Source organism: Tenebrio molitor, chromosome 4 (assembly GCF_963966145.1).
Source record: "Tenebrio molitor chromosome 4, icTenMoli1.1, whole genome shotgun sequence".
Lineage (NCBI taxonomy): Eukaryota > Metazoa > Arthropoda > Insecta > Coleoptera > Tenebrionidae > Tenebrio > Tenebrio molitor.
The window spans coordinates 13,165,455-13,191,655 of record NC_091049.1 but is presented as its reverse complement, the minus strand read 5'-3'; the positions used below and the strand labels follow the sequence as shown (position 1 = coordinate 13,191,655).

The following is a 26,201-nucleotide window of genomic DNA, read 5'->3' as shown; positions in this document are numbered from 1 at the left end:
CGAGTGAGTGGCTTTAATAGTTGAGATTATTAATCGCCCATTAACAAAAGAGTTGATTACAAAATTTTTTCGTTGACCGCAAACTTTTTTTTTTGAAGACATTTTGAAATTAAAGCCAAATCAAAATCAATTTCATCTTTTTCCATAAAGATGAGACCTTATAAATACCTTCATTCTTTTTTTGTCCTCAGGGTAGGCCATTTTTAAATTTTTCAACACTTTCTATTCACTTTTCCACAAAGAGTGTCAGAAGACGTCAACTTCATTCACATTCAATTTCACATAAAAATCACGATTACTACGGAAACCTAGTTGCCTTTGAAAAATATGACATGCGAATTATATCCAAAAATGTCGGTTTTTGAAAAAGTGAATTTGTAATTGTGCAGTTATGGAGCTATAAAATGGACGACCGTCAGTTCGACCACGGGTACCTGGATAATCCTCCCATCCTCCCCTGGCAAGTTTAATCCCACCCTTCAGTTCCACCACGAGAGGGGTGGGTCCTAATTACGGTAATTAGAACCAGTTAAATAAATCGTCCGTCCATATAAATACCCCTCTAAGATTTTGTATGTTTAGTTAATTTTGTCAGTTTGTGCTGACAACAGTTTGCGCTTCAGTGGTGGTGTTTTAAGTTTTCAAAATGGAACCTCAAAGTATATTAAGTGAAAAGGGTAAAAAATTGTTAGTTGTAAACAACTACAAATTTGGAAAGGCGAAATCACAGGCTGCAGATTTCATCTGTGTCAGCCCTGGTACAGGAAAATTCAAAGTTTAGGTTTAGTATCTGATTATAAAAATAAAAATTCAAATGTTGATGCTTTTTTGAGGTTGTTCTTTGAAATGCACTTTCTGGAACCTGTAGAAATTGGAGATTTGTTTTCTGATGAATTATATTCTCAGATTCCCTTAGACCACAGAGTTACACAATTCTGTGACTACGTAGTAGAAAACTACATTGATGGTGAATCGATTTTTCCTCCAAGTATGTGGGCTTCTGTGGGATTCCATGCACCGAACAACTAATTCATGTGAATCTTTTCACAATAAATTCAACAGCAACTTTTATTCTTCGCATCCAGATATTTTTGCCTTTTTAGATATTTTGCTCAATTTTCAAGCAGAAACCTATGTTAAAATTAATTCTGCTCAACGTAGTGTAAAGAAACTTAGATGTAACACCAAGAAAAAGGAAGAATTTATTAAAACGGCAATTATTGAACTATATAAATCAGGAAATTTGAGTAGATTACATTTTGTTAAAAATTTATCTTTCTACTATTTTCTAAGAATCACTGGTTTAATCTCCTAATACCTCGGCAGCGAGGTCGTGGTCGAACTGAAGGGTCGGATTAACGCTATCTCATTAGCGTGGTCGAACTGACGGACGCCGTATAAAATATAGAAAACTCTGCTGCACTACCTGCTGCAGTGTTGGTAAGTGCAAACAATGCATGTTCGAGGTTGTTTATACATCAAAATTTAATCAAAACGTCAAAATCGCAAAAATCGTTGATTAATGAAAAATAGTGTATTAATGAGGTCCATTAATACACTAATTTAGACAAAAGAATTCATTAATATTGAAATTAACAAGCGGTCAACGGAAAAATGTTTTAATGCGTCCCAATTTGTAAGAGTACGAACCACGCATTGATGCACGGATAACCACCTACCTAGTTCCAGATAGTTTTAACAGTTTATAATGCTTCATATTAAAATAATCTTGAATTTCTACTAACTGTGCACAACGCTTAGAGCTACTTGATATGTAAGTGTAAATACCTCTCATTAACTCTTCTAACTCGGATGGCAAAACAGAACATGCCTTGCTTGCTATTATAGCTGCCAAATGACATATGCACTTTAGAAGCACCAAATGTGGTACATCTTTAAGTAGATATGTGTAAAAAGAGTTGTTTTTTCCTACCATGACGCTAGCTCCGTCACAAGCAAGACCAAGAAGATTGTTCAGATTTAATTGATATTTTTCAAGAGTTGCTTTAAAAGAGTCTTATAACATTTGTCCTGATCCATCGCGTGCGTCAAAATGAATCAATTCCAGAAGAGATGTGACTACAGTTCCATTAGGTTTTTGATACCTGACTAACAGACACACTAATTTTTTTGTTGCGGTATCGGTCTTTCATCGACAAGTATTGAACATTTTTGACAATATTAATACTTAGTAGATTTTGTTCTCTTCAACTGCATATCGGCAATTATTTGTGAATCTGGCACTCCGCTTTTTAAAATTTCTGTTAGGTGATCCACAATAAAAAATGCAGCGTTATGTTCCGCAAAGAAGGTGCTTAGCATTAATTCAAAGTTTTTAACTTTCCTAACGTGGTCTTGCTTTTTTTTGTGTTCACTAGCTTCAATTTGTAGTAACTCATTCACTTTTTTTTGTTTTGGATGAAGATTTTTTACGCTTATTGAATGTTTATGACATTTAATATTTTTTAATGGATCTATTTTACCAGCTTTATTGCAGGCTATGCACTTGCACAAGTGAATATTGTTCTTATCACTAGTTAGCCAATTTTTAAAAAGTGGATCTTTAAGCCACATTGAATTAAACTTTTTAAATGGTTTAGTTTTATTAGCACTTTTAACGAACGGGACACTTTCGTTCGAATGATCTGACATTTTTTTAATCTGTTGTTACTTGAAAGAATGGCAACGGCTCGGCAAATATTAAATGAAAACAGCCAATAAGTCCTTCCTGGAGTTTGCAATTCTTATTATATTTCTTATTAGTTCTATGAATATATCTGTGGCGGTCGTGAAAAAGTAGGTAAGTCAAATAATTTCAAAAATGAGTTAACGATGTTTACACCTTAATAATAAATCATTGAGTTAAATAATTCAGATTTTCACAGTTTAAAATTTACTTATATTGAAAGCAAGTACAGGTAGAAAGAAGTTTCTATTTAATTACAGAATTTTAGGAATGATGTGGAATTTTGAATCGTTGCCCTGAAAAATTAACATTTTCGACTTACCTACTTTTTCACGACCGCCACAGATATAAAAAGTTCAAGACAACAGTATCAGCAGATTAGGTCGGCGTCGGCAGTTAACCACTTGGCACTGCTTCTCGGAAGCAATGGGCTGTAGGCGCGGTTTAGCGGAACGACCAAAGTAAATATCTCGGACAATTTTGTATTTTTAGAAATCATAGAAAATCCCTATTTAGAAGATAAATTCCCTTTTTCCCTTTTATATTGGAAATTCCCTTAAAAAAGGGAAATTCCCTCTCACCTGGCAATACTGGTCAAGTACCACTTTTCGATGGTACTGGGGTGCGATAGGCTCTTGCTGAATGCATTCCGCACATATCGATAAAGTCGGTTTTTGATATTGTTGCACATAAGTCGTAAAACTGGGTTGTCATAAATCAATAATAATCACCGCTTAACACACGCATATGCAAATTTCTTTTGTCGGGAAGATACTGCGCTCGGCTTACGTTAACCAACTGGCCATCCTCGTTCTGAAAGCTGTGTGCGGGCGTAAAAGTGAGAAAACATGATGTTTGGAAGATGCTAGGTAAGGGATATTACTTTAGAGCAGGAAATCCAAAAAGTTCATCTTCTTAGAAATATTAATTCTTCTGCTAATAATTAATTATTCATGAAATGTTTTGGACGCACTGGAATCTGTCAGCGCTTCGGTCGTTTTATGGCTTAGCTGCATCGGCCTCACAAACAGAGCCTAAGCCTTTGGACTAGAGAAATGTAATGTAACCGCAAAAGCTCTGACACTTGGCGAATATTTCTATCTTTTTGCCGTTCAACATTCTTTGCACCATTGCTACCATTGAAGCAGAGGCTCCTTGCTGTTAAACAATAAAGAAAGTCGCAAGAATTTATTCTTACTATTATACCAATAAAGCAATTTATCCATTTTCCAATAACGTATTTTTTTCTTTTAAATGCACAACTAATTTTTGCAATAATGTTACTTTCCGCCTAAGTGCTAGGTTTTGTCTCCTTATTTTCTTCATTTGCTTTCTTAATGTAATAAACTTTTTTCTGATGTGGTCACAGTGCCGCTTAGCACTTCGATGACTATTACAATTTTTCTTCAATCTTGACCTTGGTGTAGAGGGCAATATGGCAATGCAGATAATGATGTCTGACGTGCTGCATTAAAAATAACATTTGTGTGCAACCGTACGCGAAATGAGCACTTCGCGTGCCTTGAGCAGGCCGCGAAATTGAATTTCGCAGCCGTTGCCTTGACGACGGCCGTAAAAGTAAAAGTCATTTCAATATTTATTTATTATCACAATTACAACATATCTATCTCTATATTTGCCATGTGATCTTACAAAATCTGGATTGGGTACAGTTAAAGTTTCATTTATGCCAGTTTTTGTGTCAGGAACGGCCGCTATTAGTACAGAATTTTCATCTGGTTTGAAGTTCCCGCCAATTTCAAATGGAGTGGTCGCTTCATGAATGATTTTGGTTTATTTGTCTCTTCGCACGGCATCTGATATTTCCACGATTAAAACAACCTAAGAGGGAGCAGATGATAACTTATCTTAACAGAATTTAACATTTACCTGCCACAATAAATAAATTCCAGTAAATAGGTAAGCCAATGCAACATTATCCAACACGGTTTTCACATTCTTCTTGTTACATCAGTCTCAAAGTCACTGTAACATTTTTTATATTGCTGTTTCGATTTTTCAGGTTTCAAAAGCGACACTGCACAATTTATAATATTTTTTTAACTCTGGATGAGTACACGGAACAAGAGCTGCATATTTGCGGTATAATCTTACAAATTCTGGATTGGTGACAGTAAAAGTTCGTTTTATGCCAGTTTTGTGTCAGGAACGGCCACTATTAATACAGAATGTTCATCCTTGAGGTCATCGATAGACATTTTGGTTAGTTCGTCTCTTCGCATGGCTCCTGATATTCCCATGATTAAAATGACCTAAAAAAGGGCAGATTGATCTGGTCTCGTGTCGATACCTTAGACTTTTTCGCCTGATAACCAACTGACTTTTTTTCAAAAAAGGTACCAATTTCAGAAACTTCGTTACACCAATGTCATCCCGTATGTTCAGCGTGAGCTTCAACATTGAATATGTGCTCCATAAAGTTGAACTTTTCACAGTTTTTGATTTTTCCATTAAATAAGCCAAAACAACATTCTCCGACACCGTTTTCACATTATTTTTATTACACCGCTCTTTAACGTCATTGTAACACTTATCGTACTGCCGTTTGGACTTTTCTGGTATTAAATTGGACACTACACAATCTGCAATATTTTTTAACTCCGGGGAAGTAGACGGAACAAAAACGTTGTAATTTTCTTGCGACATTTTTCCAATTTTTCTCAAAATGAATTGTTTTATTTATGTCGTTTCCATAGCGACCTGGAGGTATGTAGGCCGACTTTATTTTTATTGACAGTGAAGGAAATTTTACTTGTTCATTTTATAATTACAAATTTTCGGGTTGCACACAAAATGTTGTGTACACCTTGGCTACGAAATCCTTTGACAATCTCGAGATTGTCTCGTCTCGGCCGCAAAGCGGCCTTGACGACAATTTTTCTCTCAGTTCGTCAAAGTAGGATTTCGCAGCCTTGCTATACAAATAACTATTTAGGCATATACACCATTAGAGTGTACCTACTGTTGCCGCCAAAAAATTTCATCCACCCATTTCCTGTCATTTCACAAAAATTGGGTGTAGTTTAACCGTTATTGTCACTATGATTGACGTTTGCAAATTACAGTTTGAAATTTATTACTGTCACCAAGGCGGTCTCTATAGAGACCGCCTTTCTGTCACCCTTAAGAACATCGATACAATGTCAACTGTCAACAGTCAACATGTGAAGTGAGGTTATTCGTTCCTAAAGGCTGCTTTAGAGCATACGTGAGTGCAATGACAGTTGTGGACGAAATTTTTTGTCTGCCATAGTACAGGGTTATTCTAAATGATTGTAGTCGAAGTAGGCCATCCCCATGTTATTACATTTTTGCCGCTTTCATGTGAACTGAACTGTCGGTTTTGTCGCTGACACTTGTCATTTTTTAGGTGAAAAGTGCGGTGATGAAATTTTTATTTATTTTTGTAAGTTAACGATTGAATCCAGAAATATTGAGTTGCTTTGCACCCAATTTAACTCCTTTGTGTGAACGGTGTGTAGGTACTATGACGGCCAAAAAATTTCGTCCGTCATTTTTCCGTCATTTCAAAAAAATCGGTGTAGTCCATTCCTTATTGTGATTATGATTGATCTTTTTACTTGTCACTTTTGAAAGTCAAGCAAAATGCCAGCGGTATCAAATTTTAATAAAATTAAAATAGTTAATAGGTTTAGCATTTGAAACCTTAGGCCCTTGGTGCAAAGAAGCCATCGATTTCATTAATGTCATCGGAAACCGACTTATCACGGAATCAGGCGATTCAAAATCAAAGAAATTCCTTTTCGAGAGGATTTCCCTTGCCATTCAACGTGGAAACGCTGCAAGCATTCGGGGCACTTTTCCAGATTCCGCAATATTATCGGAAATTTTTGTATTATAAAACAAAAATGTTTATGTAATTATGTTATTAATATTACGATAATAAACACAAATAGTAACTCTTGCACAAAGAGGAATGTCCCAAGTTGAGATTTCGATGGACCTTCGAATACCTAAAAGTACAATTTCGTCCATTCCTCAAATCCTCAGAAATGGAGACAAAATGAAACTATTGAAAGACGCCAAGACTCAGGGAGGCCTAAGACATCTACTGCAGAAGAAGATAATATGCTTCTCAATAGATTACGCAATAGTCCTTTTATGACGGCTCTTGAAGCGGTAAATACAAGCGGTTTCCCAGGTTCCTTTAGAACCGCTCGCCGTCGTGTAAGAACAAGCGAGCTTAAGAACCATATCGCGGCAAGAAAATTAAGCCTTACACCTATGCATAGGGAGGCCCGCATGGCATTTTGTTTGGACCATCTAGCAAGAGACGACGCTTTTTGGGCGCAAGTCATTTTTTCAGATGAAAAAGTGTTTCAGTCGTGTCCAAATGGCCGTCTAAGGGCCAACTGCACCGTATATGTTCTCAAGTGTTACTTATGTAAGTGTCACTTAGATAAATAAGATCCACTTATTAAAGAGTGACTGCACCATTACAATGTTTGTGATACTTAGGTAAGTATGCGTGCGTTTGTGATTTTCTATAAATCTAGGTACATAATACAAGCGTCCTGTCACTAGCTGTCATTACTGAATTACATAGTTAAACATTGATCAGTGCTATTAAAATTATGGAGAAAGGAAAAAGAAAGGCAAACTATACTTCTGAAGAAAAACTTCTGTTAATGAACATTGTCGCCAAATATAAAAATACAATTGAATGTAAGAAAACGAACGCATTAACCTGGACAGAAAAAAATGCCGCATGGGATCGGATTACACAAGAATTCAATTCGCAAACCCCTCATGGAGTTTTACGGGAGAAGGAATCATTAAAGAAATGCTATGAAAATAAGAAAATGCTTGTTCGAAAACTAGCGGCAAGTAATAAAAAAGAAATACGGGCAACTGGTGGAGGTTCTTTTCCTCCGCAAGTGGATCCTTGTTTGGATATTGTTATGAACATAACTAACAAAAAAACTATAGAGGATCTACCAGATGAGTTTGGTGGGGATGCTACCTTTGAGATAATAGAAGAGGATAATATGGAAAACCTTTTCGAAGAGGAAAATAATAATGATGTTTCGACGAAAGAAGATCATCATGCACGGTCTTCCACCTCTAATGAACTGGTGGGTTCACCTTTGTCTCAAGAGGTTTCCAACAGCAGTCAGAACAAAAACGATTGGAACTCGTACAAACCAGGTGACATAAAAAATGCACCTTCCAAAAAATTAAGATTTAAAACCGACAGAAGAAGACCCCGAGTGGTAACTCCTATTCATACGAACTTTCTGTCCAAACAATATTCGGAATTAGCTTCTTTGAAAGAAGCGTACCTAAGAAGGGAAACAGAAATAATCAATTCAAAAGAAGCAAGAGATAATGAAGAACATCAGTTGAGAAAAAGGTCACTGCAGTTGGACATTGAGATCAAAGAAATGCAGCTAAAACGCTTAAAAAATACATTGGATTAAAGTATTGTATTTATGTATTTCCAGTTACAAGTAAAAATATTTAAAACTACGTACCCAATTCTATATTATAAAAAATTATAATCCTGCAAAATAATTTAAAATAAGTTGTCTTCTATAACTATAAGCATTCCCGTTATTCATTATTTCATTATGTGCTGGTTGCACCCGGATGTGACCATCATCAATCAACCTATTTAATTCATTCTCATCCACATCTTCTCCATCTATCCCAGGTTCGTCTTCATTATTTGCTCTTGCAATGTTATGCAATACAGCAGTGGCTATAACTACCGGCAAAACATTTTTCAATTTTAATCTGCATCCATACGCTAATACAGGAAACCTTCTCTTTACGATCCCAAAAGTGCATTCAATTTTCATTCGTGTTCTTATGTGTGCCTCGTTATATAATTGCTCTGGAGGAGTCAACGGATTTACAACAGATATTTTTTTAAAGGATATCCCTTATCACCTTCGAAGTCAGGTAGTAATTCAAAATATAAATAGATTAGGAATAATTTAAACAGGCATACCTAGTAAAATACAATTTTTCATCTCTCCTGCATCAAAACGAGCTTTGATATTGCTGTTATTAAATATTGTACTATCATGAGAAGAGCCTAGCCATCGTGCTACAACATCCAAGAAATTATTATCCGAATCACAAATGGCTTGAACATTAATAGAAAAAAAGTCTTTTCGGTTTCTATATATTTCAGCATCCTCACCACCTATGAAATAATTTCTGCAGAAAGAGAAAACCATACATGACATTTTTACCAGGTGATTTTATTTTAATATGTGTGCAATCCAAAGCTCCCACAACATTTGGAAATCTAGCAGCTCGAAAAAAATCTTCTTTGGTCACTCCTTTCTCTTCTTCGGTCGAAGGAAATTTAATAAATCTTCTGTATAAAGATGCAACAGCCCGCGATACTTTGTGTATTATTCTGCCTGCCGTTGTAGAGTCCATGCCCATGTAGTCAGCGACACTATCTATATGGCTTCCAGTGGCAAAGTATCTTAACATGGTTAACAACTGATTTAGTGGTGATATACACTGATTGCTACAAGACATGTTAAAAAAAAAGATTAATCGTGAATTTTCTGTAAATTATGATATTTTTTTTAATAAAAATATATTACATGTCCAAAGGAAACTCCAGTTGATTTTCTAGCAAAGGCAAAATTTTCATCACACTTTCTTTGGTAAGGCGAAATTTTTTAAAAAATTTGTAATCTGGCAAGTTATTAAAATGATCTGCTCTGATGTTAACATTTCGAGGAATACCAAATTCAATTAGTTCTATTTCTTCCAAATCGTCAAACAGTTCCACATTCATTATTAAATTCATAATTATAAATTAAAAATTACACTTCAAACTGTCAGATTTGACATAACGTTTTCCAAAGTGGAACTTGAGTGGAGGTTTAGGTACCACTCAATATAAGGTATACTTAAGTAACGCTTCTGTTACGGTGCAGTTCACCTTAGCTAATAAGTTGAACTTACAGCTTTAAGTATAAGCGGTGCAGTTGGCCCTAAGAGTCTAGAGACCAAGGAACTAACGATATGGTGAACCGTATATCCAGACAACGGAAAGGATTGGTCGATTTTCGGCAAACATATAGGCGTGGATTTCAGTAGATAGCCCCGGGGTAATGTTGCATGTAGAAGATCGGCTCAACAGTGATGTTTGTGTTAGGATCCTGACGTGATGCTGCCTTCAGTTTCAAGAATTTTTCCGAATTTTAACTTAATATTTCAACAAGACAATTGTTCAGTGCATACAGGACATAGGGTAGCAGAATGGTTCAGGAATAATAACATAAACGTTCTTGATTGGCCGAGACGCAGTCCAGATTTGAACCCTATGGGGACTTTTGGTTCGTAATTTGCATGGATTTATTAGTACTGGATACGGCAATACCCTATAAACATATGTCAACTTTGAAAAAACATATCACAGACTCCGGTACCTTCCTCCATTTCATTCTAACCTGTATTAAAATATGTTTCTCTCTGTTATTACAATACGTATGTCGTTTTGATGTTTCGCAAATGTCAATTCTGAAATTAATTCGAAAGTCTGAACCTGTGGTCTGAACTGTCATAAAACTTGATGTTTTAATTTCTAACATTATTCCTGCATTCGTAAAATAGAATAATTGCAATAACGAAAACTGCAGAATTTGTTCTACTCCTTATACTTAGTTCTTCAAGACAAGACTTATCTTTTGACTGGTACGGTCGGTGGACAAATAAAACTGGGCCACTTAAAATTTAATCTATGTAAATCAGACCATTGAATTGTCAATATATTTGTCAGTGTCTATATAATATGTCATACCAAAGTTAACCTATTTGTGATAAAGCCACAATTAAACGATGCAAATTTGTAAATTTTGACTTATGTGATTGTCATTTTTGTCCCAGTTTTATTTGTCCATCGACTGTACGTACAGTCGTTGACCAAAATAAAATAGGACAAAGTGTTACCTTAGACAGTTTTACAATTCAAAGATTTGTGTAGTGTAACTGAGGCGTATGTGTCTCAGACAACAACTTGATTTGACTTGACGAATGATTTACAAAAAGTTAGGTTGTGTTTTTTCACTTGTCATCTCGTCACTGTCACTATCACAGACAATTAAACTATAGTAAGACGTCGCATAGCTACCCAATTCTTGGAAACACGATTCCAGCGCGGCGTGAGCAGTTGGCCGAACTAATTTTATAAAGCATGCTTGATGGAGTTGTTTAACTTAATAATTTTGTCCTCATTTAATATTAATTTCAAATGTAAAATGTCTTTAAAATATACAACGTTTTATTAATTGTGTAATAAAAAAATTAACAATAAATGAATTAAACTAAAAACTGGAACCAACTAAAATTAAATGTTCTGAAAAATTCCCATTTTCTTCCTAACATGTCTTTGCCGATTTTTTCTTTCGAATTCTCTTCTTACATCCTGCAGTTTTTTATAAATTATCAAATTGATTGCTGCATCCAACAATTTTGTTTTAATGTCCAGAAAATGGCTTGTACACGTAAACCATGAAAAATTAATTTTTCGTTCTAAGGCGATCCGTAATTTCTTTCCAATATAATTTACTTCCCCAAATTTATTCAAGTAATATACACTTAGATCGTAAATTTTGGCAACACAAACACACAAATCTTCTGTTATATATTTTAATTTCAATTTTGACTTGTCATGCTCCTTATAAAGAGTAAAAATATGCTGAACATCCGTATTTTGGGCAAATAAGCATTTTTGGCATTCATCACAATCATTTTTAAATTTAGAAATTAAGAAACCCCCTACATATGATACTGCCTGCAAGTCAAATTTATCGTTAAAAGTCATATTGTTTTCCACCACAGAAACATTGCAAGATAATAATTCGTTCTCATTTTCTTCTAGGACTTCAGATTTTACTTTTAATTTATCGACAGATAAGAAATGCCTCAAATTGTCCAAAAGATGACTTGCAGCGTCTTCACAATTTTCTCCATAGCTTTTATAACCCACTAAATTATGGAGAATAGATGTTTTTAATGCCGAAATGAATTGAAAACATGTAGGGTTTACATTGGCAGCCCCATATTGACGAATAATAGAGAATAAATTTTCAAGAGGGTCCTGGTTGAGCATTCGTGTACGCAAAAATTTAAAACCAATTTCATTACAAATATGCCAAATTAACTTTATACCTACCCTCAATATTGTTCAGCCATCCATGTTTAAAAGGCATAGTTGACTTTGTTTGGCCGGTTGTCTCATCATAAAATGGCCACGATTTCATTTTTTCCTTCATACTTTCCCAAAACTGCCAGTGAAAAGAATTCTTTGTAAGGGCGCATCTGTATCGAGGATTGTATTTATTTACACGTATACCAGTAGAATTAAAACTATCGAATAAATTGTTAACGTCTTGAATAAAACATGCCGTTTCAATAGCCTCACTAGGAATGTTTTTTCCACAATCAACTAATGTTTCTATTGCAGCCGCCATAGTAGAACTTAACGTTTTTGCAGCGATGGATACTTTCATTTTTAATAACGTGTGCCTGTTCACATAGAGAAAACATTCTCTAATTTTACGTAAAATTTGAAATCGTCTACTTTTGTCAAATTCATAAGCTTGTCTTAAATAAGTAAATTTTGCTTTTTTAGTTTCTCCATAATAAACTGTATACTTCAAAAGAGCATTACGTAAAGATTTCAGCAAGTGAGGAACATCGAAAAGGCAAACTATTTTTTTAAAATTTACTTTAAAATAAGGTTTTGTTGGATGTGTATTAGAGTCTAACTTTAATAACTGCAGTGCTCTGACATTTGTAGCAGCTTGATCACAAACAGTACACACAACTGTTAGTCCCGCATCTTGCAATTTTTTAATTATTTCTGCTATTAACATTTTTAAATATTTACTTTTTACAGTGTTTTTTGCAAAAAGATATGATATGGGTTGCTTCCATCCTGAATATAAACCTTGTACCATAAAAACCAAAGAATGGTTTGCAAGATTTTTATTTCTTCCTAGTGAACCTAAATCTTCATAACCTACAATTTTGTCATCAGATTTTGAATAAGTTAAATCGGTGGATAACGCCATTTCATCAAACATTAATTTACATATCTTCTCAATAGGTTTCATTTTTTCAATTCTGGTTTTAAGTTTGAGAAAAATTTCTTCGTTTATTCCTGTTTCAAACGGTATATTTTTAAAAAATTTATATAATGTCGATTTTGATGGCAATTTCAAATTTTTTTTTAAAAACCTGTAACATTTCGGACCACGTTTATAAAGTGCAAGAGCAAAAGTTTTATTATCAATTGTCCAAGACGGATTCTTTTTTTTTATGTTCTTAAATTGAGATGATATAAATTCGGTGCCTACTGAATTAAAATTTTTCTCCAAGTATTGAATTACTTTATTCTGAGCAAGGATTTTTACTTTTTTTTTAACATCTGTAACTTTTCTCAGATGGAATTTTAATTTAGAAATGGTTTGTTGTTGAGATCTGTTGATGTAATACATTTTCTTTTCCCTGTGAGTTAAATTTTTGATTCTACTACAATCGATTTTCTTTAACATTGTGTTACCAGATTTAGATGCCCCTAATGGTAGTAAAGCAGCTGGATGGTGTCTTTTAGGTTCAGAAGTATCGTCTAGTCGTTCAACAGGGAAACAACTCGAATCTACTCGTTTTCTTTTACGGCAAATATACTGATCGCTCAAAATGGCGGGATTGTTAAATATATTTACATTATCAACGTTTTCATAATCTCCGGAAAATAGTGTGGGAACAACGTATTTATGTATCCTCGAGTGTTGTGTACTTGTAAAGCAATTATTACTAAAATGATTTTGACAAATATGCCCTGTTTTAAAATCGGCTGAAATTTCGGTTGGTGAAATAGCTATTTATGTAACCAGTTAGGAAATGCGTTATTTTGTGTAACGAGTGGAATATTTGCGGGACGAGCGCAGCGAGATCTCGCAAAATCACACGAGTTACACAAAATTGCATTTCCTAGCGTGTTACATACAAGATTTTTTCTAATTTTGACAAAAAAAAGTTTCTTCAAACGTTAAACGAAGTAATGAATTTCATTAATAATAAATTATTATTGTGTTAAAATATCAAGTAGGTAAGTAGGCACGGTTATTTTGCTTAAAAACAAAAAATATGACAGTGTCAAATTGATGATACAATAAATTTTTCCTAACCAGTTAGGAAAGATTTTACTTTTCGTAACCAGTTACGAAAAGTGGGACGTTTCCAAACGTCAATTAATTTTGAAAAGTGTCACTTTATATGTCAAAATTAGAAAAAACTATTTATTGCCTCAATCCACCGATTTTTTTCAATGTCTGAAGATGGAAAAGCAAAAAAATGTAAATTATTTACGGCCCCGGCAATGTAGGTTGATTTGCAGGCAGGTACTATGCATTTAAATTTTATTTTACCCATTAGTCTCCCACTTATGCCGCAAAATATGTATGCAAATATTTGTACTCTTTTCGTCACCGGGGGCACACACTATTTGATTTCTTTTTGTCTTGAAACTAAAAGTATAACTTTATTACGAAGCCAGTTTCACTACTTAAATTTTTACCTTTCTAAATTAGGTAGCACATTTACAAACTGCCGAAAAAGTTGACTTTCTTTATTTTTTTCCTTTCTTTACTGCTTTTTTATTGGCAACTTCTCATTACTGAAAACGTTGGATATTATAATTACTTAATAATATAATAAATGTAAGTAATTCCTACCTTTTCATTCATAGAAAGTCTCATATTTTTATTTTTTCAGAAAAATGTCAGGTATTTGACAAATATTTTTGACTCTTTTAAATACAACGGTAATAATCGAAATTTTACGAATAAATACGAAGGAATGTTTTGGCCAATTGCGTGCGGAGCAGCACTGTCGAAGCTATTCCAACGTTATTATATGGGATTGAAGTGTCTTACTATAGTTTAATTGTCTGTGGTCACTATGTTCAATTGAATGATTGTGAGTTTTTGAAATATTGTCGAATGATGACACTTATCAGAATAGTTTTTTTTATTTTTGACACTTTTGTTTCCTAAGAGATGGATTTCGCAAAAATATCGAATTACACAATTGAAATTTACTTTGTCCTATTTTATTTTGGTCAACGACTGTACCTAAAATAGACGATTCTTTACAAATACCCAAGACCTGGGTGAGAAAATGATTTCAGTTTTCCAAAAGAAACCTTCTTAAGAAACAAATGGATATCAGTGCGGAAGAGACAATCAAAGTTGCAAAAGATGCGGTTATTTGTTCAAAACATTTTCGGAATTCTGATTATGATGAATGTAAAAAACAATACAAAATTTTAAAAAGGGTTTGTATAGGTATTTTCACAATACCTGAATTTTCCTACCACAACTAATGCCCCCTTTAATCTCAATTTCGCAGAAGGATATTGTAGTGGCAACAAAGGTAGAGCGTATAAAACTTAAATATTTAATTTCTCTTTCATAACTTACTTACCTATTTTTAAAAATTGTTAGAAAATAAAACGACGGCTACTCAATCAGTAGATTCGAGATATAATGCAGATGTAACAGTAGAGCATTTTAGTAGCCCTCGAAATGCAAAACGACATGTAAATATGATCCAACAACATGTTGACGGAAAAGGGAAATACACTACGAATGTAAGAAAACTGCAAAAGCTCTAAACAAAAACAAGATAAGAAGTAAACTTAACAAAGTTGTATTATTTAATAATGAATAAATATAAGAATCTGTTACGACTAATATTTATTTTGGTGTTTTTTTGTAAGTTTCATCTTTGATTTTATATTACTAGATTGGCCACCAATGGAACCAGTTTTCTGCAAACTTTTGGATGCGGATACCAGAGGGAGCGCCTATTGCCGCTGTGTGAATTCGTTACGTTTCTGTCGCCAGAGTAAGCTTGTCGTAACTTAAATAAAGCGCGGAGTTCGGAGTATCGCACGGGAGTATCACACTATCGAGTCGAAATTCGAAATATTCCCAGAACACGACGGGAACAGACGAGGCGACGAATTACTGTTTAAAATATTACTGGACCTATAACGCAATACGATTTATTTCATACTGTAATCACTAAATCATTGTTTTAGTTTAAAAAATTATTATAAAATTAATTCCCGAGTTTCAATGGTAACTGTTTGTTTGTTGCCTTTTCACGTTATGTATCTCAGGAAACTAACACGAAATATGTACCGGGTGATCAAGAAGGACTGTTTAAGTTGGCAGTACAATTAAGAAATTTTTTTAATTCGGTTATTTATAACACTGCAACTGGATATGTTTTGTTGGTTTATTTGACAAATATCTGATATAGGTATATCATTAACAACGATAAGCCACCAACAACCAGAAGTTACTCCTGTTATACGATTTAAAATACGATCCAGTGTTACCAACTTAAACAGTCCTTCTTGATCACCCCGCAGTTCTTTGTGTATTAACGTTTAAGAACGCAAAGTGATACATTGTTGATTGAAAGATTGACAATGTACTATTGGGAGCATGGAATTTCGGGCAGCTATTTATATGTCATTTAAAAAAACCCAATGTAGTCTAAGCTTTATTGTCATAAATGTCATAACAATTAATTTTGACGAAATAAACACAGTTATACACAATTATTTTACATTTTAGTTATTACAGTCACCGACAGAAAAAAGTGGGACAAGTCTTATTACGAAATTTAACTAAAATTGAGTTAAGTAAACCTGGCTTATAAATAAATAAATATTTTAATAGTAACCATAGAAATAGTATAGAGCCTTACATTAGCAAAAAAATATTGTCCTATTTTTTTGTCCGCGACTGTAATTTCCAAAGTTTAATAAAAGACTGTTTAGTTTCCAGAAAATCACATCTAAGCACTTGCAACTTTTCAGGATTGATGAATGCAATTGTCAAAATGACATGCAACAATAGTAGATATTAAAATGAGGTTTATTAAGTCGTCTAGCATCTAAAGCCTATTTCACATCTTATATCAGTCAAATTTCAAGTCTGCCCGAATTTCCGTGCTCCCAATAGTACACTTGCGCTCGCAACACACACAACATTTTTTCTACAATCGCAACTATGACTACTATGTACATATTATTTTATTGTGAGCAAATCAATATAATACTTTATTAAAATGAGGAACTAATTATTCACAATAATTGCCGTGTTGCCTATGAAAATTTAGCCGCAAGTATTTTTAATTAAAATTAAATTAATTTATTTTTTTGCAAACAATTTCGTTCACTCGTTTTTGATAAATTATAATTCATTTCAAAGAGAGATGTGTAAAGAACTTAAAAAGTTTGGGTTGCCATTTCTCACTTGGCCCCAAACTTTTGGCAACCGGGTGTAAACAGGTACGTCTCTGTTTAATTTATACGTTCATATCATAACCTATCCTCATAAATTATATCAAAATAAAGCTAACTTTTTTCTCTACACGATGGAATACCGTTGCTTATGGAAAAGTGGCCGCAAATAGAGGCAACTGTTAAAGATAGATAACAGCGAAATGAAGGAAGGTTTTTATTCTGAGGGTAGGTGATACCGAGGTATAACTAAATGAGATCTATAATATCTTGTATAATATAGAGGATATTTTGGGGCATAAGGAATGGTCATCTGCAACTTTTTTTAATAGGACCGAACTTTGAAAACGGACTTTATACGTAGTTGATGTGTACTAAAAACTACGTCTCTCGTAACATTTAACGCTGTGTTAATTCAACTATTGAAGCTATAACTTTGATTTTCTGTATATTTATACTAAAAAGTACAGCGCTCCCAACAGTCAATTGGAAATTTCCCAAATATCGATAATTTTGAAAAAAATAATTAATAAATTTAGATTAATCAAAAAAGCGCATCGTAAACTTCACTCGGGTGGGACCTATGTGAAATGTTGAAAATTTCGATACACATGCAGTCATCATCCTCATTCTCATACATATACCTAAACAAGAAATATTGTTGTGACATTTTTTGCAAGAACAATCACTGCAGCATTTTAAGCCTTCCTTCATGCACATACATTTATTATTTTGGCATAATTGGTCCGTGCAAAAAATGTTTATCAGTTTTCTAATGTCATTGTCCTAGGAAGCATGGTTGCAAGTTGTGAATTACGTTGAAGAACATATCCTTGTAAAGCATGAAACTCTTATACTAGGTGACCTCAGTAAACTATATTGACGAAAAAAATACCACCCACCGCTTTGGTCTTTGTTCAAGAAAAATGTGATAGTTTAACACCAAATAATGAAATCCCTAAAGTAATTGAATATTCCTTTTAAAGGCTGATACATTGGAGTGTCATTTCACAATATTGAAAAATATGACAAACCTAATAAAAGACCCGAACCGAAAAAAAGCAGCACCTTATATACAGGATCATTATAAATGATTGTCCCATCGCAGTTGGCGTTGAAAACCCACACAAATTTGGGATGTGCCTCTAGCTTCGCAACGTTAGACAATAGTGTACTAGTACTAGTACTAGTGTAGACAAATTTACACTACCGCCAGCAGCACTACCTATCGGGGATGCTAGTCTCACTCATGTTATAAAGCTTGCGGCACATTCAACTACGTCACCAACGCCTACTGCGATGAGACAATCATTTATAATGACCCCGTACTTTGTTCTTCTGAAGATTATGGTTACTCCCAAGACGTTAATTTTGCGTGGAAATTATTTCCTAAGGTGGAGCGAATACCACAACCTTTTTTGGTAATGGTGTGAAAGTATCTACCATAGCTTATCTATCCTTCTTAAAAAAAAAAAAAAAAAACAATAATTGTACATATGTGCATGAAGGAAGGCTTAAAATGCTGTAGTGATTGTTCTTGCAAAAAATATCAGAACAATGTTTCTTGTTTATATGAGGATGAGGATAACCAAGAAGAAAGCATTTAAAGTAGGTAAATTTTAGCAAAAATACAAAAATATTACCTACTCAAAACTTTACAATTATTGTTTTTACACGGCTACACTCTCTATCTATATCGATATAGACGACTAAATACGCGTGCCGTGTTATTTCTGCCTGCCAGAAGCTGCCGCGCGTTCACTCGTCGAATAAAAAATAATTATTTTCTCAAAAAGTATGCAGGCCACCGAATTAATTCTTTTGTTAAAAACTTTTCCGATATCTTAGTTACATTTGACTCGCTGCATGTGTATCGAAATTTTCAACATTTCACATAGGTCCCAGCAGAGTGAAGTTTACTATGCGCATTTTTGATTCATCTAAATTTATTAATTATTTTTTTCAAAACTCTCAATATTTGCGAAATTTTCAATTCACTATTGGAAGCGCTGTACTTTTTAGTATAAATATACAAAAAATCAAAATTATAGCTTCAATAGTTGAATTAACACACCGTTAAATGTTACGAGAAACGTAGTGTTTCGGATTACACCTCAACTACGTATAAAAGCCGTTTTCAAAGTTCGGTCTTATTAAAAAAAGTTGTAGATGACCATTCCGTATGTCCCAAAATGTCCTCTACAAGATAGTATCGGTCTCATTTAGTTATACCTTGGAATCACTAGAAGTCATAATTTCAGTCCGATTTTGCTCCACTACTTGGCTTGGCTCGGCCCTTGATAGCGTACGCTGTTTCTGTGATTCTGTGAAAAGTTGCAAAGAAAGAACCGCTCGCCTGAATATTCATCAACTCTAATTAGTGCTCACAAATTCATTCGGTCGACTGTAAAAATTTGTTTCGTTGATTGCTACGCTCTCTATCAGTGGCATCCAAAAGTAAAATTTCTTGCATACGGTTTTCCATTTAGGTGGCCAATCTAGTAATATAAAATCAAAGGTTTCATGGATACTTGTGAGTTTGAATTTACGCACAAATTAAAGTTAAGTGGTTCGCAAAAGTATAGTCGTTGAAGGCAGACAATTCTCTTCACCTTTGTAGTCCAAACCTGGATTTCCTTTTGTGAAATCTTTACCAATAGCAGTGTCAGTGTTTCACATTAGAGTGAAAAATACCTGGCTTTAGACGAATTAGTCATTCTTACGACAGAATTAACGGTTCAAATACTCTGGAACTATTCAAACTTCAGAAAAATAGATTAGAAAAAAGATGACACGAATGACAGGAGTGTAATAAATAATTGATAGATTGAGAATTTAAACCAATCAGCATCGGGGGACTCTCTAAAGGATAGTGCTAATACCCAGATAATGCGTTGAGAGCGACAGAAATAGATGGTACGTCTTGTTCAACTATGATAGCTGTACCCCGTATCCAGTACTAATAAATCCATGGTAATTTGCAACAGCGACGACAAGTGATTCGGAATAGGGCAGAACTTTTGACTGCGATTACTAATGCATGGCAATCATTACTTAGGAATTATCACCGAGATTTATGCCTCTCCATGTCGCGTCGTGTAAGGCGAGTTATAGACGTCAATGGAGCGATGATCAAGTATTAATTTTAAATTTCATTCATTTTATCTTTTGATTTAGCTACTTAAACAAAAATAAATGTTCCACCTCCTTGTCTTTGCCTTAATGTTTTTCGTTTGATTTTTTTTAAACTGCGGCATAGGGAAGACTCGGGCAAGAAGAACCGCTTTATTTTAAACGCTTGCGAATAACTCCGGTGACATTATTTATTGCTAGAAAAACGGGAAAATAAAATTTATACATTTCAAAATAAGATTTACTTAAAAAAAACATTAACAAAAAATTAAATTCTTGTAAAAAAAAACATAAACAAAAAGTTACATTTGGTTCTTTTTGCCCAAACCCATGGGCATTAGGAACCACTCCCTCGGGCAAAAGTAACCTTCATATAAAATGTCTTTGGGCACAAGGAACCGCATGGTATATCATATGACATTTACAATTAATACTCTTATTTTAGTGTACCTACTTAACACCGAAGATTTGCAGTTATCGCAGATGTAGATGCCAGTGTTATAATTTGCACACAACTGATGTGCCCAATTCTGGCACATATTACACTGCATCCACGGTTCGCCAGATTTAGAGTTTCCGTATGTGTCACCACAAACAAGACAGGGTACATTTTCTTCATTAGGATCTACTTTTTTTACGGGTTCTTGAGGGTACTGAAACATCATCTCGGTGGGTATCTTCGACTTGGTCAATTTTGACTTTTTATTGTTTGTTGAATTTGTCCTTTCATCATGTAATTTAGTTTTTGGCACTTTTTGGTTTGTTTTTATTTTCTGATTTCTCAATGCTTCTTTAACAGGTGTAGAGGTCAGTATTTCTGACTTTTGAGTTTTTCGCTTCCTTTTTGTTTCATTTTGTACTGCTTTTGGTAAAGGTTTTATTGCATAAATTGGTGTAAAATGATATTTTGCTACATCTTTGTTAGCTATGTTAACATTTTCATCATTGATGTGATAAGAGCAGCCAGGAATAGGTGAGGCTGAACGACTGCGGTCTACGTGATGTGTCATTTTTTGGGTAGGACTCATGGAACATGATGGAATGGGCGAAGTTGGAGGAGTACGATGTTCCACATAACATTCAATACTTTCAAAACGTTGTGTCTTCTCCATAATTTCTTGCGTAGAGCACGATGGTATAGATAAATTTGGAGAACTGTGATTATTGTCGGCAATAGTGAGATCGTGTTCATTGTCTTGGATTTCATACTCTGTCAGTAACCTTAGACGGAGCAAAATCAATATCGCTGAATACATCAATATCTCCATCTAATAGACCGGTCTTTTTAAAACCACTTATTGCATTTTGGGGAGTGGCGCTTTGTAGATACGCCGACCCAAATAATTCAACCAATTCATACAACGTGATATGTTGTGCAGGGTGTTGTTTTTGCCATTTGTCTACTGTTCTTTCAAAATATTTGCCGAGTGGTCCATATACTGCTACATCCAATGGCTGTAGTTTGTGGGTGCAGTGTGGCGGAACAGAAAGAATAACGAGATTATTTTGTGACGCGTATTCCAATACATCTAAAGATCGATGGGAAACGTGATTGTCCAGAATCAGTAAACACTTTTGTTCTGAAGTAGGTCTTACTGATTTTACAAAAAACTTTAGCCATTCCAAGAAAATTTCGCTGTTTACCCAACCATTGTGACTCACAAAATCTATGGTTCCAGGAGGAGTTCCGTTCAAATATCTCGCGTTTCTTTTTTTTCTTGGGAAAAAATTTTCCCGAAGCAGAACAGCAGCATAAGGCTGTAACCAGTTGTCCTCTCTCAGCCGACGAGATGGAGCCTACTTGTTTTTTTCCTTTTGTCGAAATCACTTTCGGTGTTTTTTTTGCTGACGTTTGGATTCCAGTTTCGTCGACATTATAAATATTATCTAATTCAATATTATGTTTTTCGCGAATTGTTTTTAAGTTGTCAAAAAACAACTGCACTTGTGGTTTGTTAAAACCGCATGCACGCGCAATACTCGTAGGTTCTGGAGCCCTAAGGCTTAATTCAGGGTGCCTTTGCATAAAGTTAGAATACCACTGTTCCCCAGCTCTTTCGTTTTGAAAATTATGAACAAGATTATTTTGATTTGCAAATTCATAAGCTATGGTGCATAAATCTTGTTTAGTTAAACCACAAAAACGAGCATCCATTTCCTGTATGTGTTTCACAAGTTGCTGCTCCATGTCGTCAGAGAATACAGGTCTAAACCTCCCAAAGTTCTTTTTTAGAAGATTGTGTTATTACATGTTTTCTTAAAGTTGGATATGGAATTCCAAATCTTACAGCGGCCCCTCGTATTGAATATTCCTTTTCATTTATTGCATTCATTGCACGATACATTGCTTCTTCTGTCCATCCCTGGGCTCTATTAGTTTTGCGTTTGTACTTGAACACCATTTTTTCTAAATATAGAATACAGAATAATGAACACTAAGTTACAACGTATAACGGGCAAAAAGAACCGGGCAATTGGAGCCGGCTCCTTTTGCCTGGTTTTTCTTGCCCGATAAACATAGAAAGTAACTAATTTTATTTCACAGGAAAGAAATTATTCCTATGGCAACACTGTTTCAGGTTAGGAAGAGCGCGAAACCCTCTTTTACCAAAAAAAGTTCGGAAATGACATTTTTTTTTCGTTTAGAAATGATTTCGGTTTGTCTGAGCTACAATCATCGATTCAGCACCTACATACTCTTTGTTTTGGGCGTAAATCATGAAAAAAGTAACTTACCTTAACGTTTCTCACATCAAACACTGCAGAGTGACTGGCACTAACGGAAATACATAAGAACAAAGCAGCGGCAAATTTAAAGTAAAAAATAATAGACTGATTCTTTTTGCCCACATGGTTCTTCTTGCCCGAGTCTCCCCTACTCGTATAATTTCCACAGTTCTCTATTTGGTACTCCAAAAATAGTCGCAAGTCTGCCTCTAGTGCCACAAGCGTCGTGTGGTGATTGTGTAAGAGTGGAACTTGTCCTTTGTATTCTCAAAATTTGAACTGATGGACTGAATGACAGATTGTCAAAATAACGATAAAAAAGCGAGGTTATGAGTGCTTAAGGGTAGTTTACACTTTATGTCAAGGCCTTGAAAGTGACGGACGAAATTTTTTGGCCGCAATAGTACTCACTTATTCACATCATTTTGATGTTTTTTATGTGGAGCGGCAACCATAAATTTTACATTCAGTTTTCACGCCTACTTCGACTACAATCATTTAGGATAACCCTGTACTATTGGGAGCATAAAAAGTGGGACATCAAGTTTCTGTCAGTTTTGAAAAATTCGTGTCAAAAATAAATTACTCCCTAGAATTCGAACTTTTAGGCAAATAACGTTTTTCATGTTGTGTGTCACTACAATTTTCAAAAGTTATTTTGAATGCCCAAGGTTGGTTACTTTGAATTGAGAGATTAAATCCAAATAAATGTGCCGCCAGTAACCAAAATTGATTCTGAAACGAAAAATCATCTATCACTTAGCGAGAAATTAGTCATTTGCCCCTGTTACAATTAATTTGCTGTCTTACATTTTTGGGATGTCTTTTGTTTAGGTAGGTAGTTGAAGGTTTTTTGTCATTTTTTCACACTATTCTAGCTGACAGTTTAAACATTTATTTTGTACTCCTATTTTCCTTTTCCAAATGCCCTCTTCTTTTGATAAAGGTAGGTTTTGATTGGGACTTTGCATTAAATAAATTTTCACTACGTGCATACTTACAATAATTATTCCCTACAACCTACAATACTTAGTGACAACGTCAATCAATTCAAAGTAGGGTTAGATAAGGGTTATTTCGCATTAAAAGTCAAGACAATGACGTTGATGTCCTACTTTTTTTGCCCGCAATAGTACATATACAGGAGAATTCAACGCCCGTGTCAAAGAACCAATGAACGTTAAGAATTGGACTGAATAACAGCCAATTACGAGCGAGCTTTTTTGATTGTTCTGTAGGTACAAAATAAATAGGCGATTATTCTGCATCTAACTCTTCAATTGTCACCAAATCAACAAATTCGCTTTTGACAGTTTAAATTTGTCATTATGCAAGCAAATAGATGGGGGTCTACTTCAGTGGCAGAAATTACCATTGTTGATATAATTAATAAATACCTTTTCGTAAATGTCTGTGGTTCTGGTTTGTTAAATTCTCATGTAAAATACAACTCTTGACATTGACATGTGCCGAATATATTTCGACTGAATTTTACGAGTTGCTATGATTTTGGAAATATAACGAGTGCGAAGCGAAGCGTAGCACGAGTTGTATTTCCAAATATCATAGCAACGAGTTAATTAAATCGGTAATGTCCATGTCACTCGTTATACATATTACTACTACTGATTATTCACGAGTGATAATGGGCCTTACAAACATTGAAATGCAACCAGTTATACATTTTCATCGGCTTCATATTTATTTAAAAAATATTAAAACATGGTTCGTTTTAGTTGACATCTAAATTAATATAAATTTTTTAGGTTATTTTTATTTAAACACAATAGTATATTGTATATCAAGAGTTGAAAATGAAAGATTTCGAATTTTCAACACGTGGTATACACGATATTTTTCCGACGACCACAAAAAAAAAACGCTAATATTCGGTATTCCTTCAAACTTCAAATATTATTCGACAGAGCTGCGGACAAAACATACATTGGTGGCCATGGTTACTACACCTGTGTGCAATGATTTCATTGCGCACAGGCTAGAAGGTATCTGAGTGGCTAACCAGTTTCATTGCACACGGGTTCGCTATATGCATGCAATAGCCAAATTTCAATAATAGTCATTTGTGCGAATTTACGCATTTTTCATAGTGGTCGTCGGAAAAAATACATTTTAGGTTTGATAGATGTCACGTAACAACTGAAAATTGTCTTAATAAAAGCAGTCTTGGATTGATTAAAAAATAAAAAGATTAATTGGTTTCTACTTGTTTGAGAAATGTGTTTATTTGGTTGCGTCGGGACGTTGTTAGGCCCATTATTACTCGTGAATATCCCTGTATATTCATTAATTGTTACTTTCAAATGGCTAACATTTTCTCTAGGTTAACAGATAGAGTACTCATAGAGGTGATGTAATCTGCACTGTTTGGAGTCATTTTAGTAACATTTATTGACTTCCAAGAGTTCCAACTGATGCAGGATGTAGTAACTTCCACATTTGTCACAGCTGATGTGGACCTTTCATTAGGAATTGATGCATAACACTTCCACTACAATGTAAGTTTCAAATAATGTGCACTTTTCATAAAACAGTAACCTACCTTTTTGTACATAATTTTTGCAGATACAATGTAGGAATTCTTCCTTTGATTAATCTTGAGCGTCCAAATGGTATCTCTGCAAAACATGTTGCAGCAAAATGTTTGCTACAAATCTGAGTGTAGGTATGTACCTGAAAATATCATTTTCCTTACGTCGGCATACTTTCAACCACTGATTTCAACTGTTTGGATTTGTAGTAAACCTGTAAATGTTTTTAATATTAAATAGGTAATAATTTATAAGCATATACTTACTGATGGTAAGAGAATTTATTATCTTTATTTTTACAAACGTACCAAAATTTCATTTTTCAGTGTTCACAAAAACGAACGAAAAACAAGAACACTCAATGTCAATTATCAAAGCTTTGGCTTATTATTTATCAAATACATTTTCGCTTCATTAACGATAACTAAAACAAAACGATAATCGCCCTGGCTTATTTGTTCCATCACAAAACTGCGGGCAGACTGCGGGTGGTTTGTAGAATTGTGACATAACCTTTAAACATTGTTATTGTGTCCAGGTGTTCGGAATGTCACGCACGTGTTTGTGGTTTGAACAATAAATTCTGGTGTAAGTAGTGAGAAATCGTATTATAATTCATCGTGCCGTGAAAAAATATTTGAAGACATCCAATAATGGTTAAGATTTAATATGGTTTGTTCAGTACTTTGGAATTTTGGTGCGAATCGCAAATAACCTCCGAGAATGCAAATAGATTGCGAAGATCTTAGGTAAGTAGGTACTAATCTTT

The 26,201-nt window shown here is 34.4% G+C and overlaps 1 protein-coding gene across 6 annotated transcripts; it reads right to left on the bottom strand.

The window, feature by feature from the left end:
• Positions 1-4,010: 4,010 nt before the first annotated feature.
• Positions 4,011-26,054, bottom strand: LOC138127673 (putative nuclease HARBI1). Of its 6 annotated transcripts, none has more exons than XR_011158329.1 (7): positions 25,699-26,054; positions 25,444-25,646; positions 25,214-25,392; positions 8,929-9,215; positions 8,682-8,879; positions 4,577-8,620; positions 4,159-4,528 (listed from the first exon to the last, which is right to left on the bottom strand). XR_011158329.1 is itself a non-coding variant. In XM_069043732.1 (7 exons), the coding sequence occupies exons 3-7, from the start codon at positions 25,453-25,455 to the stop codon at positions 8,224-8,226; spliced, it is 1,065 nt and encodes a 354-aa protein (XP_068899833.1). In that variant the 5' UTR covers positions 25,456-25,519; positions 25,575-25,646; positions 25,741-26,039; the 3' UTR covers positions 8,140-8,223. The 6 variants fall into 6 exon arrangements, 3 of the variants coding, with proteins under 3 accessions (XP_068899833.1, XP_068899831.1, XP_068899830.1); XM_069043732.1 differs by lacking the exon at positions 4,159-4,528 and having other exon boundaries at positions 8,140-8,612; positions 25,444-25,519; positions 25,575-25,646; positions 25,741-26,039; XM_069043730.1 differs by lacking the exon at positions 4,159-4,528 and having other exon boundaries at positions 8,140-8,612; positions 25,444-25,519; positions 25,575-25,646; positions 25,699-26,037.
• Positions 26,055-26,201: the final 147 nt, after the last annotated feature.

Bases quoted from the DNA above. Each gene is read 5' to 3' on its own strand.
- LOC138127673 (XM_069043729.1), bottom strand. From the start codon at position 25,530: ATGTTTTGCAGAGATACCATTTGGACGCTCAAGATTAATCAAAGGAAG. The intron at 25,393-25,443 runs GTAGGTTACTGT...CTTACATTGTAG, and splicing joins CAAAAATTATGTACAAAAAG to TGGAAGTGTTATGCATCAAT. The intron at 8,613-8,681 runs GTATGCCTGTTT...GAAGGTGATAAG, and splicing joins GAAAAATTGTATTTTACTAG to GGATATCCTTTAAAAAAATA.